A 14,430-nucleotide genomic window follows, 5' to 3' on the forward strand; every position below is an offset into this window, starting at 1 on the left:
CATTATACACAGGCTGTAGTCTTGAGGATATTTAATTGGGGGCAGCGACTCCCATTAAAGTAAGTGGAACAGGTGTAAAAGGAGTTTGCTAGGATTCATATCAGTTTATTCTGAATTTTATTCTCACTCCATCATAGTAAGGGCAAAATGCTTGCTAGACTCCTAGTTTGAAAATACTCTGCAGTCTGTACTTTTGGAAACCATTTTTCCAATGTCACATCCTAAGAGTGACATTGCTGCTTTGGTAATTAAGACAAAAGAAGCAATGCTGTCATCACCAGCTTTATGACCTTTAATTGTGGATCTAGGAGTTTTGCAGTGATGGCTGCAGTATTTTAAAGCACTACTTTAAAAAGTATTTCACTTATGATTGTAGAGGAGAAAATATTTTATATGACTCCCCCTCCCCTAAATTTCTCTCAAGCTTTTCCAGTTTTTGACTCTTCAAAATTTCTTAGGAGGGGCCTCCCTTCATTAAAAAAAAAAAAAAAATTCCCATATCTAGAAATGCCTACTTACTATGGTCATTTCTGAGACCTTTATTGATATGCAGAAATGCATTATTTTGTCCCTTGCTTCTCCTTTTTGAGCAGAGAGATCCAAATGTTATTACTGACATACTTTTATGACTGCATAATACTTTACTACTGAGAGCTGTTATGGGGGTGTGATTAGGGTGTCGTACTTGAAATTGGGAAGACCCATGTTCAAATCGTCACTCTGCTATGAAGCTCTCTAGGTAACCTTGGTCTTTCCAACCTACTCACAGGGAAGTTGTGAGGATAAAATAGAGCAGAATCATGCGTACAACCCTGAGCTCCTGGGAGAAGGGTAGGATAAAATGTAATACGTTAAGATTACTGGCATTACTTTAGCTCTCTGAGTGAGAAAACACTTTTGAGGTTAACAGGCAAAGCTATCGGCATAAAAATACTTTCTAGCTGTAGCTCAGATGATGATCATCCACAACCTCCCCACTCTTTATCCAATCTGAGACTTTGCTCTAATGCAGAAAATTATTCACAAGCTTCATATGGTTGCTTTTCTTAACATTGGTTTATAATATTCCAGCTCCTAATAGGCCCCTCACATATGTACTTGTGTTACATATTTCAGTGATTTTGCTCAGTTGGTTCATCTCTGATGAAAGGGGTGTCTGAATTTTTGTGATGAAGAAGCAGTGTTAGATCAGTGATGTTTAAGGTCACTGTATTTCTTGTTGCATTAGTAACTGTTAGCTATATAGGATGAAGGGCAACAGCCTCTTCTGTGGTGGGGTAAAGTTGTGGGGTAAAGTTCTGGATCGAAGTTGTGCTGTTGATGGGCAAGTGTAAATATTAACTGTGTATGCGTTTTTGTCTTGCCTTTCCTTCAAGAATCCCATGGTGGCATACAGGGTGGATTTGATGTAAATCAAATCTATTTAAATCACTAGTCAGTAAGACTAGATTTAAATAATGGTTTTCTACATAAAGACTCATTCATGCTGGTATAATCTTAATATTTATAACCAGACAAAGGTTTCATTTTGAGAATAATAACTGTTTAGATTAGTTTTACAGTTGTATCAAAAATTTCTGATTTGGTTATACTATTAGAAGTACATATATAGTTCACCTAAGTAATTTCATAATTATCTATTTCCAGTTTCATTTGGGCCACCAGGCCTTGCATTTTTGTTGCATTGTTTGCATTTTGCATGCCTGCCTGCCTGCCTTACCCATAGGTAAATTCATTAAAATATTCCCAAACTGGGTCTCTTTTACGGCCTGTTGCCATTATAGATTTTCTCCTCCAGGGAGATAATAATTTGATAAACCTCAGGCTAGTATAATACACAAGGATCCCAAGACTTGTGGAGCATTCTGCTCAAAAGGTTTCACTTTCATTTTTACTGCTTGCCCCTCCCTCCTCGCACTTAACTGCTTGTGCAGATCTGTGCTACTCCAAAGAATCTTCTATTCATTGAACTTCTTGAAACTTAGCACTTAAGAGTGTACATTGTGGAACTCCCTGCCCCAGGATGTGGTGATGGCTGCCAACTTGGAAGTCTTTAAGAGGGGAGTGGACATGTTCATGGAGGATAGGGCTATCCATGGCTACCAGTCAAAATGAATACTAGTCATGATGCATACCTTCTCTCCAGATCAGAGGAGCATGCCTATTATCTTAGGTGCTGTGGAACACAGGCAGGATGGTGCTGCTGCAGTCGTCTTGTTTGGGGGCTTCCTAGAGGCACCTGTTTGGCCACTGTGTGAACAGACTGCTGGACTTGATGGGTCTTGGTCTGATCCAGCATGGCCTTTCTTATGGTCTTACATAGATTTGCAAAGGAACAATGGGATTGAGGTCTTTTTCTCAACTCTGTATATTTATTTTATAACATTTTTTCTGTGAAGAAGCATCATGTTATCTCTGCAGACACAAATTTCAGTTTTGAGAACTGCAAAACCAAGCATCTGCGATAATATCTTTTAGATATAAAAATTGCCCAAAATAATCTTAAAAAACCTCTAGAAGAGCATGGCTTTGTGAATGGATTAATGGAATTCATTTACAAAATAAATTAAATATTGCATGAATATTCAGCCTCATGCTACATAATTAAAAACTAATCTATGTTTCATGACCTTTGGACTATAATGTATTTTAAATAGAAAACTATTAAAATGATCTTTAGATAGCTCACGATGGGTAGCCGTGTTAGTCTGTCAATAGCAGTAGAAAAGAGCAAGAGTCCAGTAGCACCTCAAAGACTAATGAAATTTCTGGCAGGGTATGAGCTTTCGTGAGCCACAGCTCGCTTCTTCAGATACAGCTAGAAACTCACGAAAGCTCGTACCCTGCCAGAAATTCTGTTAGTCTTTAAGGTACTACTGGACTCTTGCTCTATTCTACTATCTTTAGATAGATCTTTCCTCAAAATGCATTTTATTTTTTAAAAATCCAATTTTTAAAATTTTAAAAACCCTAATTTAAATTTTTAAAATTTGATTTTTAATTTTTAAAAAATAATTTTTATCCACCCTAATGCTTGCCGAATGCTGCCCAAAAACATTTTGTGGTTGACTGTGGACTGAAATGCACTTCTCTGCAGCCCTAGTCCAGTTCGGTCATCCCGCCATCACACTGACTTTTCTCACTGACTGTCTGTGAAGGCCATCCCCTACAAGGCCAGAGGAAGATGTAATAATTATGTTTGATCTTTTGATCATTTTTAGGTATATGGATAACACTCAGAATTTAAAAACATTGTCTTGAGGTATTCAGTTAGAGTTAAATAACTTCCAGCTTTGTCTTGGCTTGTCCCCTTTCGCTTTAGGGTGAGTCATGACTTCAAGTTCTGGGTATCTGGATTCCAAGGCTGAGCTTACTGCTTTGCTGGAGCAGTGGGAGAAAGAGCATGGCAGCGGGCAGGACATGGTCCCCATCCTTACTCGGTGAGTGTGGTTTTGAGTATATGTGAAAGAATAAGTAATTACTCTTCACATGCTTGTACTTACCCTTGTTTTCTGTGTAAGTGTTGAATTTTAAAAGTTTGCAGAAATGAGGAGAGCAGGGATAATTTTTTAAATGGTGGGAAGGGTGGAGCCAAGTCATTGTTGTTGCCAGTCCATAATAATAAAGTATCACAGTCGTAAGATATTTCCTTTCATAGCAGCTCCTTGAGAGACAAGCTCTTTCCAGCTGACTCTGTGTTGGTGGCTGCATCACTGGGACAGCCTCTGTTCTTGATAGCAAGACTTGCACTGTTCTCAGCAGCACAGATTTTAGGGTTGCCAACCTCCAGGTACTACTGGAAAATCTCAGGCACTTATGGCAAGAAGCAAACACAATAGTGCATATATCCAAACTATTCTATGCAAAAGCATAAGCACAAACAGTAAAATAAACAAGCACAAAGTCAATCATACATTTTGCACTGTCACAAATATCAGAAATTGAACCTCATACAATCCTGAATGTGTTTACAATGATGGTCCGTGGGCCTCAGGGTCCTTGAAGCAGAATGAAGAAAGCCAAAAGACTCAACAGGTCCTTGCAGCTAGATGGTGAAAGCCAAAATAGGTCTCCGGTAAGTTCCTATTTCACATTCGCTTTTTCATCATTGGCATTCAACTTTATAATTCTTCAGAACATGTGTTCTGTAAAAACGTAAGTGCTCATGAGTATCTAGAGAAAATTCCGCGGAGTTACAAAGCACGAAATAAACAATATCATAAAGCAAAGTTATATACCCAAATCGTAGGCACATAGCCTTTCTTAACAGACGGATGGCGAATCTGCGTCATCTAAGCATAATAACCACAATCCCTATTTTAAAGGGAACCTGTAGAATTATTTTGGCTTTCTTCATTCTGCTTCAAGGACCCTGAGTCCCACGGACCATCATTGTAAACTCATTCAGGACTGTATGAGGTTCAATTTCTGATATTTGTGACAGTGCAAAATGTATAATTGACTTTGTGCTTGTTTATTTTACTGTTTGTGCTTATGCTTTTGCATAGAATACAGTTTGGATATATGCACTATTGTGTTTGCTTCTTGCCATAAGTGCCTGAGATTTTCCAGTAGCTACATTTTGGGCACTCGTTGTTGTTTTGATTGCCAAAACCTCCGGGTACTAGCTGGAGATCTCCTGCTATCACAACTGATCTCCAGCCGATAGAGATCAATTCCCTGATAGAGATCAATTCCCCTGGAGGAAATGGCCGCTTTGGCAATTGGACTGTATGGCATTGAAGTCTCTCCCCTCCCCAAACCCTGCCCTCCTCAGGCTCCATCCCCAAAACCTCCCACCAGTGGCGAAGAGGGCCCTGGCAAACCTAGCAGATTTTGTTTCAGCAGGGGGCAGCTCTTCAGTCTCTGTTGCGGTCCCTTGCTGAGTTAGTCTTGTGTGTCTTGGTCATCTGTTAGACAGTTGGAGTTTTTTGTGTATTTTTTAGGCATTTAAGGAGAAGCTTCTTGGGAAGGGGAGACCAAGGGCTCATTGTTTTCTCTCCCTTTCTAGAATGTCAGAGTTAATAGAGAAAGAAACTGAAGAGTACCGTAAGGGAGATCCAGATCCATTTGATGACAGACATCCAGGTAAGATGTCATGACAGCTTATGCAGATGTGGTTTAATCTGCTTCTTAATAGTATTTAAAAAAACCTGACAAAGCTGCACAATTTTATCTGATATTACATTTTAGGCTTGTATCCAACTCTTGACTGATAGTGTGAGTGGCATTAAAAATGCTTCAATTGCATGCTCTAAGAATACATGTAGGGTGAAAATTGTGAATCAAGTCTTTGAAAATTTATGTAATCACTTGGGCTGATGAACTGGCTGAGTGATTAAATCCTTCCTGTCAGTTCTACTGGTACTCTCCTTAAAAGTACAATTAAGGCATTTACAAAAAATGATTTTAACTCATGAAACTTCTGAAATCTCTTCTTTACCATACAATCTGGAAATAAACTTTGTGCGTTCCTGAAGCTGGAGTTAAATGTATAATGGGAGGTGTACAATAAAGAATTAGCCTGCCAGTTAAAGAGCCAATAAAGGTATTTCTCTGTGTCATCACAGTTTGCTCATTACTGATACATACATGTGGAATATCAGAGGTTGCTCAGTGAAAATGAGGAATCCTTTGTCCTGGAGATAGAATACAGGTCAAGGCCTGATACGCCAGTGATGCAGGACTATTAAGTGGTGGGTTCCTTTCCCCCTGATATTGATGTTTAAAAGTAAGTGGTGCAGCCTTCTTTTCCCTTGCCTGCACATGCTGCATCTGAGTTTACAAAAGTGCTGTGCAGCATGAGTCACCAGAAACATTTATCTTTATAAAACTTGAAATCTCAGTACTCTCCATTCATTGACTTGTGAACAGAAGATCTTCCTGACTTGGTGATTTGGATATTCATTGTGCATTTTTTTTTAAAAAAAAGAATACCTAGGATACTATTTGTATAGCCATTTGAAATGTTGGGTTTTTATTGATTGGATTCTTGAAACTCTTTAATGCCTAACTGCAAAAATGGAAAGAATGAGAACTGGTTAGTTCTGTATCCTTCATATTTTTCTCTCTTCATGTTCCTGTGACACGTTATGCCCCAGCTCGGCCTTCTTTTTCATAATCAACATTTCCATCTGTGAATTATGATGGTCACACATATGCTTGGTTGGTTATATTTAAACTTGTGTACTGTTTGTACAATATAGTAAATATGTTATAGCAACACAATTTAAAAAATGTATGTAGAGAAAAGTAGCATGCGAAGTATTCTTTCACTGTCAACTCAAACACTTGGAGTTGATGATATACTTCAATTTGCCATTCTGTATTTGCTTGACTTTCTTTGGATTACTGCTGCTTATTTGTTCTAATTGTTAAGCGTGGGTGTGTAATTTTCTTACCCATCCCAGGTCGAGCAGATCCAGACTGTATGCTTGGCCACTTGCTGAGAATACTGTTCAAAAATGATGATTTCATGAATGCGGTAGGTTTACTATTTACTCAGTTCATTTGTAGCTGGCAGGCAGTCATCGATCGTCGTCTCTGTTACCAGGGATTTAGAGGCGTGTAGGTGTACCATGTAGCCTTAATATGATAATGCCTAAATAGATTTAAATTCTGATTTAGCAAAGTTGTATTTTGCTGAGAATAAAACAAACAAACCTTGATGCAGAGGGAAGGCAGCATGACTTATAGTGTATTCCTAAGCAGAGTTACACCCCCTAAGCCCATTGACTTCAATGGACTTGGAAGGCTGTAACTGCAAGGATTGTACCTGTCAGACCATTTGCTGTACTTACAGACATAATATTTAGTGCTTCCATGAATGTTGTGAGGTTACGGAAGTGATTGCCCCAGTAGCCCCCTGCCCATTCTTTAAAGTTGCTGCTGAGGGTTGGGGGCAATCTGCAAAAGTATGCCATGTTTCATGGGGGGGAGCTGTGGCAAGGAGTGGAGCTCATCAGGGTTCGCCTTTCTTCATACTCTTGCCTGTTGAGTTCTCTTCTCTGTCTGACTTGCCTCCAGTGCTGCATGGTATGCAGTTGTGGATAGTCCCCTAGCACTCAGCAGGTGAAGATGGTCAAAATCACTTCCTTGAACTTGTTCCATTAATAGATGCTCTTATTACTATCATCTCATTTGTTTTCACTTATTCTGAAGGGCTTGCAAGACTTGGTTGGACTGCTTATACTAAAGTTGGATGTTAGGATATTCCTATTTTTTAAACTTTTTGTCAAGGAATTGTTACAGAAACAAAATTCTCAGTAAAGGACACAGTAAATTGTTCGTGTAAAATAGGGTAGGAAGTCAAAGACCGCAATCTTAATTTACGTTTTTGTAGGGATAACTATTAACTGAACAAGAGTGCTGGTTTAATTCTGTCTTTGATGTTTCCTCAGCTGGTGAATGCTTACGTGATGACAAGCAGAGAGCCACCCTTGAACACGGCTGCCTGCCGACTCCTCCTGGACATCATGCCTGGGCTGGAGACTGCAGTTGTCTTTCAGGAAAAGGTGTTGCATATAGGAAGATACTCCTATATATGTAGATAATCCTGACCATCACATTCAACATTTTCACAGTCTTCTTGCTGTTGTTGTTTTTTTGGGGTGAAATCTATGTAGTTAATCATATTTAAAGGGCTTGCTTGCTTTTTCTTAGAAACCATTACCAGCCTGGTAGTTGAAGCTTCTGGAATGCAAGAGAAAACAGTTCTAGTGGATGAGGAAGCCCAAAGTCTGCACTGAAAAGCAAAACCTTCCTTTCTTTTAACACTGTAAAAAAGAAAAATCCCAAAAGTGGTGTGTGTGTTTTTAAAGAAAATTAAACAATGATGCAACTTTAAAAGAACACACATAGGAAACAATCATGGCCAGAGTTAACATAAGAGCTTTTCACTGGGCTAGATTCACGCTAAGGAATACTCTGTAAGTCAGAGGCTCCTTCTCACCACCGGCTCACCTGGGAGCAGTTTCTCATTGCCAGCGGTGACCACAAGTGGTAATTCTGCATTATAAGTTAAATTATTTTGTGGAAAGTAGTAAACCTTTTCCCCCCCATAGTTTCCAAGACCATGACTTCTGCTGATGTCTTTATAGTAATATGTTAAAGTTAAGTTTAAGTAGCATTGCAGCTGTTGGCTGGGATCCCAAAAAAGTGATATGAGCATAAAAGGGAGAATCTGTGCACAGCTAGAGCTTTTTCTGATGTGTTTGCTATTGCAGGTACCATTGCTGAAGAAGCAAGTGGTGGTTTGGTTTATAAGGGTCTTGTCATTCACCAGTGGGAGCTGCTACAGCAAAAATATTCAACAAGGCTATGTCCACGGATGTAAATCCTTTGTATTTTTGCATCACTCATGGACTGTTAGATTAATAATACTGTTAATATAAATTTGGGATGTGTAAAGCAATTAACAGTATAAAACAAAAAACTTTTCCTACTAATATAAATGCAGTGTGATGCTTGACAAGCCAGTCAATCAGAATTACTGTGTAAAGTACCCATGCTAAGCAATGTTAGTTATTCTTCCTGGGAAATGCTTCAAGGTCTCATAGAATTCTCATTACTTGACTTTCTTTGCGTTAGTTGTAGAGCAAGTTGTAACCTTAAGGGCTATAGAGCGAGAATTTAAAAAGATAATGTCTGTCTTTCAGGAAGGCATTGTTGAGAATCTTTTCAAGTGGGCCCGAGAGGCTGATCAGCCTTTGCGAACGTATGCAACTGGATTGCTAGGAGGTGCCATGGAGAACCAAGATATTGCAGCCAACTACAGAGATGAGAATTCTCAACTGGTAATAACTGTGTGAATGGCATTTATCCATCGGCACAAGTGCTTGTTCTTGCCTGGCGAAATGTTGAAAAGTTGCACATTAATTGCCTAGGACATGTTTATATTTTTCAAATAAAGGAAATAAGCTCATAGTTGTACCCTGGTTCTTGTTACTGATTTAGGATGTCTCGGCCTACTTCTGTGGTAGCGGGAACTGTGCTCAGTGTGGTTCATTTCAAAACAGGAACTCAAAAACTGTAGTAAATTGGATGGCTGCTTGAAGGGAAGTGACGCATATGTGCCTTTTTTTTGCGACAGGTGGCGTTTGTGCTTCGACGCTTACGAGAGCTTCAGGTCAATGAAATGAATACAAAGCAGGAAAACAAGCGGCTCAGTCCCAGGAAAGTGCCCTCAGATCCTCTTCTGCCTCTCGATGAAGAGGCTGTGGACATGGACTACGGAGAGATGGCTGTGGATGGTGAGCAGGAGGAAGTTACAGGGGACATGGAAATCTCGTTTAATCTTGATTCAGGCCACAAGACAAGCAGTCGGGTAAACTCTGCCACGAAAAGGTCCGGAAAGCAACACGAAAGAGAGAATTTCCGGAAAGCAAAACAAAAACTGGGCTTTTCTTCAGAGCCAGAAAAGATGTTTGTTGAACTGTCTAATAGCAGCTGGTCAGAGATGTCTCCATGGGTGGTTGGCACGAACTATAACTTGTACCCTTTGACCCCAGCTATAGAGCAAAGATTAATTCTGCAGTACCTGACTCCTCTAGGGGAGTACCAAGAGGTGAGTACAACAAGTGGGTAAAACAGGTGGGGTCTGGGTTCTTTTTATGAGTGTATTGAATTGTGTTAGGGAGGAACAACGTGGTCACTTCAGGAAATGCACAGAGCATCATGTAAAGTGCCTGAAAGTATGAGAAGGCTTGAAACTGTTGTTTAACTCCATTGCCGTTTTGTACTGAGACGAGATGTTCCTCTATAATAATGAGAACATGTTGTGAGCATCATTCATTTGAAAGAAGAGAAATACCACAGAGATGGAACAGGGAACAACTATTATGTATTTCTTGGCTCACCGCCTTTCTCCCAAAAAAATCAGGTAAGAAGTTGTTAACTGAACAGGAAGAAAATACAAGGGCTTGTTTCCTCAGCAGAGATCCCAGTTGTTCTGGAGAAAAAGTGTTAGTGACAATTGACCTCTAATATATTTTCGGGCTTTAAGCAAATCTTTTACTTCTCCCATCAGCTGCTCCCCATCTTCATGCAACTTGGATCAAGAGAACTGATGATGTTCTATATTGATTTGAAGCGGACCAATGATGTATTACTCACTTTTGAAGCCCTAAAGGTAAATTACAATATAGTAAGCTGTTTGTTCACCGGTGGTGGTACTGAGCCAATTACTGTCTGTAACTTGAAGAGAATGGCTTTGGAACCATGTAGATGAGCTGACGCAGAAGTTGCAGTAGACTTTGCGAACGTACTACTTTGCGAAATGCTCCTGTTGCAATTTGGCCAAAGAGTACACTTCGCACAAAATATTTTTCTTCTGAACTGCTTTGGGTAGGCCTTTCATTACCCAGTGCTCCGCTATGCCAGACCTACAGTTGCAAAAGTGCTGAGGAGCAGGTATATTCAGGTTTAATATTGATTCTGATCCTAGCTATGGTGTGTTTACTCAAATGCCTTTTTTAACCTCTGTGTGGTTTAGGTTTCCATATTTTCTGATGATGACAAATGTTACTTTAAGGCAAAAATAATTTTGCAGCATCAATATCTCTTTGGCATTTGCTGTTATGCCTTTTATGCAGTCCTTTGGAGTGTTCAGAGCTCTTCACATCTCTTTGTCTTCTTGTAATCCCTCAGCTCTGTAAGACAGACCAGTGTTGTTCTGTACCTATTGCAATTGGTAGCTAAGGCTGTGAGAAGGATCTCCTACTTTGTCGCTCTGTTAGCAATTACACTGTACCAGGTTTATGAAGACACGTTCAAAGCTGCTTCATGCAGCAGGCGCTAAGGTTGACTGGCCAAGAAAGGGTTTGTCAGGCGTTGATCAAGTATTAACTTTATTAGAATAGCACAAAAAAGATATCAGCAGGTTGTTACTTAGCTAATCACGAAAACAAGGTAGTGAACTGCTACTTTAAAACAATGAAAATGTTTTAAAATATGATAAATTATAACTTTAACAAAAAGGTTTGCAGAAAGGTTTGTGTAAAAGTGAATGATTCACTGGACAGTTTTTTTCTGTTTGGAATACCTGGAATCTTTATCCTGGAATACCAGAATCAGCTAGTTTCTTTCTTTCTTTCTTTCTTTCTTTCTTTCTTTCTTTCTTTCTTTCTTTCTTTCTTTCTTTCTTTCTTTCTTTCTTTCTTTCTTTCTTTCTTTCTTTCTATCTTTCTATCTTTCTATCTTTCTATCTTTCTATCTTTCTATCTTTCTATCTTTCTATCTTTCTATCTTTCTATCTTTCTATCTTTCTATCTTTCTATCTTTCTATCTTTCTATCTTTCTATCTTTCTATCTTTCTATCTTTCTATCTTTCTATCTTTCTATCTTTCTATCTTTCTATCTTTCTATCTTTCTTTCTATCTTTCTTTCTATCTTTCTTTCTATCTTTCTTTCTATCTTTCTTTCTATCTTTCTTTCTATCTTTCTTTCTATCTTTCTTTCTATCTTTCTTTCTATCTTTCTTTCTATCTTTCTTTCTATCTTTCTTTCTATCTTTCTTTCTATCTTTCTTTCTATCTTTCTTTCTATCTTTCTTTCTATCTTTCTTTCTATCTTTCTTTCTATCTTTCTTTCTATCTTTCTTTCTATCTTTCTTTCTATCTTTCTTTCTATCTTTCTTTCTATCTTTCTTTCTATCTTTCTTTCTATCTTTCTTTCTATCTTTCTTTCTATCTTTCTTTCTATCTTTCTTTCTATCTTTCTTTCTATCTTTCTTTCTATCTTTCTTTCTATCTTTCTTTCTATCTTTCTTTCTATCTTTCTTTCTATCTTTCTTTCTATCTTTCTTTCTATCTTTCTTTCTATCTTTCTTTCTATCTTTCTTTCTATCTTTCTTTCTATCTTTCTTTCTATCTTTCTTTCTATCTTTCTTTCTATCTTTCTTTCTATCTTTCTTTCTATCTTTCTTTCTATCTTTCTTTCTATCTTTCTTTCTATCTTTCTTTCTATCTTTCTTTCATCTTTCTTTTATCTTTCTTCTATCTTTCTTCTATCTTTCTTCTATCTTTCTTCTATCTTTCTTCTATCTTTCTTCTATCTTTCTTCTATCTTTCTTCTATCTTTCTTCTATCTTTCTTCTATCTTTCTTCTATCTTTCTTCTATCTTTCTTCTATCTTTCTTCTATCTTTCTTCTATCTTTCTTCTATCTTTCTTCTATCTTTCTTCTATCTTTCTTCTATCTTTCTTCTATCTTTCTTCTATCTTTCTTCTATCTTTCTTCTATCTTTCTTCTATCTTTCTTCTATCTTTCTTCTATCTTTCTTCTATCTTTCTTCTATCTTTCTTCTATCTTTCTTCTATCTTTCTTCTATCTTTCTTCTATCTTTCTTCTATCTTTCTTCTATCTTTCTTCTATCTTTCTTCTATCTTTCTTCTATCTTTCTTCTATCTTTCTTCTATCTTTCTTCTATCTTTCTTCTATCTTTCTTCTATCTTTCTTCTATCTTTCTTCTATCTTTCTTCTATCTTTCTTCTATCTTTCTTCTATCTTTCTTCTATCTTTCTTCTATCTTTCTTCTATCTTTCTTCTATCTTTCTTCTATCTTTCTTCTATCTTTCTTCTATCTTTCTTCTATCTTTCTTCTATCTTTCTTCTATCTTTCTTCTATCTTTCTTCTATCTTTCTTCTATCTTTCTTCTATCTTTCTTCTATCTTTCTTCTATCTTTCTTCTATCTTTCTTCTATCTTTCTTCTATCTTTCTTCTATCTTTCTTCTATCTTTCTTCTATCTTTCTTCTATCTTTCTTCTATCTTTCTTCTATCTTTCTTCTATCTTTCTTCTATCTTTCTTCTATCTTTCTTCTATCTTTCTTCTATCTTTCTTCTATCTTTCTTCTATCTTTCTTCTATCTTTCTTCTATCTTTCTATCTTTCTTCTATCTTTCTATCTTTCTTCTATCTTTCTATCTTTCTTCTATCTTTCTATCTTTCTTCTATCTTTCTATCTTTCTTCTATCTTTCTATCTTTCTTCTATCTTTCTATCTTTCTTCTATCTTTCTATCTTTCTTCTATCTTTCTATCTTTCTTCTATCTTTCTATCTTTCTTCTATCTTTCTATCTTTCTTCTATCTTTCTATCTTTCTTCTATCTTTCTATCTTTCTTCTATCTTTCTATCTTTCTTCTATCTTTCTATCTTTCTTCTATCTTTCTATCTTTCTTCTATCTTTCTATCTTTCTTCTATCTTTCTATCTTTCTTCTATCTTTCTATCTTTCTTCTATCTTTCTATCTTTCTTCTATCTTTCTATCTTTCTTCTATCTTTCTATCTTTCTTCTATCTTTCTATCTTTCTTCTATCTTTCTATCTTTCTTCTATCTTTCTATCTTTCTTCTATCTTTCTATCTTTCTTCTATCTTTCTATCTTTCTTCTATCTTTCTATCTTTCTTCTATCTTTCTATCTTTCTTCTATCTTTCTATCTTTCTTCTATCTTTCTATCTTTCTTCTATCTTTCTATCTTTCTTCTATCTTTCTATCTTTCTTCTATCTTTCTATCTTTCTTCTATCTTTCTATCTTTCTTCTATCTTTCTATCTTTCTTCTATCTTTCTATCTTTCTTCTATCTTTCTATCTTTCTTCTATCTTTCTATCTTTCTTCTATCTTTCTAAAACAGAAATAAAGCAAAGTAATTGCAACAATTTAAAAAACAAGCTGGTGTTTAACAGGTGGTTGTGCAAAGTATGTATCCAAGCCAGGAGATCCTGTTTTCAGATGCCTGCGATTATAATTGCTGGCCGATAGAAAAAGCTTTCTGTGTTGCTAGGGCTTGTCCCTACCTGCTTCATGGCTAGGGGCAAGCAGCCCTCACTCCTTCCTTGCTAACAGATGACACCATAAAGAGTTACAAATTTAGCTGCAATCAATTTGCTCAGTGTGGTGCTAAGCCTTGCAAGAACTATTTCAAAGATGAGTTAGGCCGTTCCATTGCTTACATAGGTCTGTCAGTTCCATGCTTCTACAATAGAAGAGCTTCTTATGTAGTATTCTACTCAGCTCCTCGCTTGAAGCTAATGGGACACACAATTCCTTTCTCCAGAGTTCTGACTATGGTGTTGCGCTGAGATGAAACTGCTGCTTCATATTTCAAATGGGCTACAAAAGGGAGGAGAGCCAGCATGGTGTACTGGTTAAGATCGGTAGTTTGGAGTGGTGGAGTCTGGTCTGGAGAACCTGGTTTGATTCCCCACTCCTCCACATGAGCAGCGGAGGCTAATCTGGTGAACTGGATTTGTTTCCCCACTCTTACACATGAAGCCAGCTGGGTGACCTTGGGCTAGTCACAGCTCTCTTAGAGCTCTCTCAGCCCCACCTACCTCCAGGGCGTCTGTTGTGGGGAAGGGAAGGTGATTGTAAGCCGGTTTGAGTCTCCCTTAAGTGGTAGAGAAAGTTGGCACATAAAAACCAACTCCTCC

At 37.5% G+C, this 14,430-nt stretch overlaps 1 protein-coding gene across 1 annotated transcript in view; it reads left to right on the top strand.

The window, feature by feature from the left end:
* Window positions 1-3,317: 3,317 nt before the first annotated feature.
* DCAF1 (DDB1 and CUL4 associated factor 1) overlaps window positions 3,318-14,430 on the top strand; it is a 42,397-nt gene continuing 31,284 nt past the window's right edge. Inside the window, exons 1-7 of the mRNA XM_056855331.1 lie at window positions 3,318-3,440; window positions 5,012-5,088; window positions 6,411-6,484; window positions 7,401-7,514; window positions 8,658-8,795; window positions 9,092-9,565; window positions 10,028-10,129. Coding sequence (XP_056711309.1) covers window positions 3,331-3,440; window positions 5,012-5,088; window positions 6,411-6,484; window positions 7,401-7,514; window positions 8,658-8,795; window positions 9,092-9,565; window positions 10,028-10,129 — 1,089 coding nt within the window. The 5' untranslated portion in view covers window positions 3,318-3,330. The remainder of the gene's footprint in view (window positions 3,441-5,011; window positions 5,089-6,410; window positions 6,485-7,400; window positions 7,515-8,657; window positions 8,796-9,091; window positions 9,566-10,027; window positions 10,130-14,430) is intronic.

Source organism: Euleptes europaea, chromosome 1, assembly GCF_029931775.1.
Source record: "Euleptes europaea isolate rEulEur1 chromosome 1, rEulEur1.hap1, whole genome shotgun sequence".
In the NCBI taxonomy this organism is placed as follows: Eukaryota; Metazoa; Chordata; class Lepidosauria; order Squamata; family Sphaerodactylidae; genus Euleptes; species Euleptes europaea.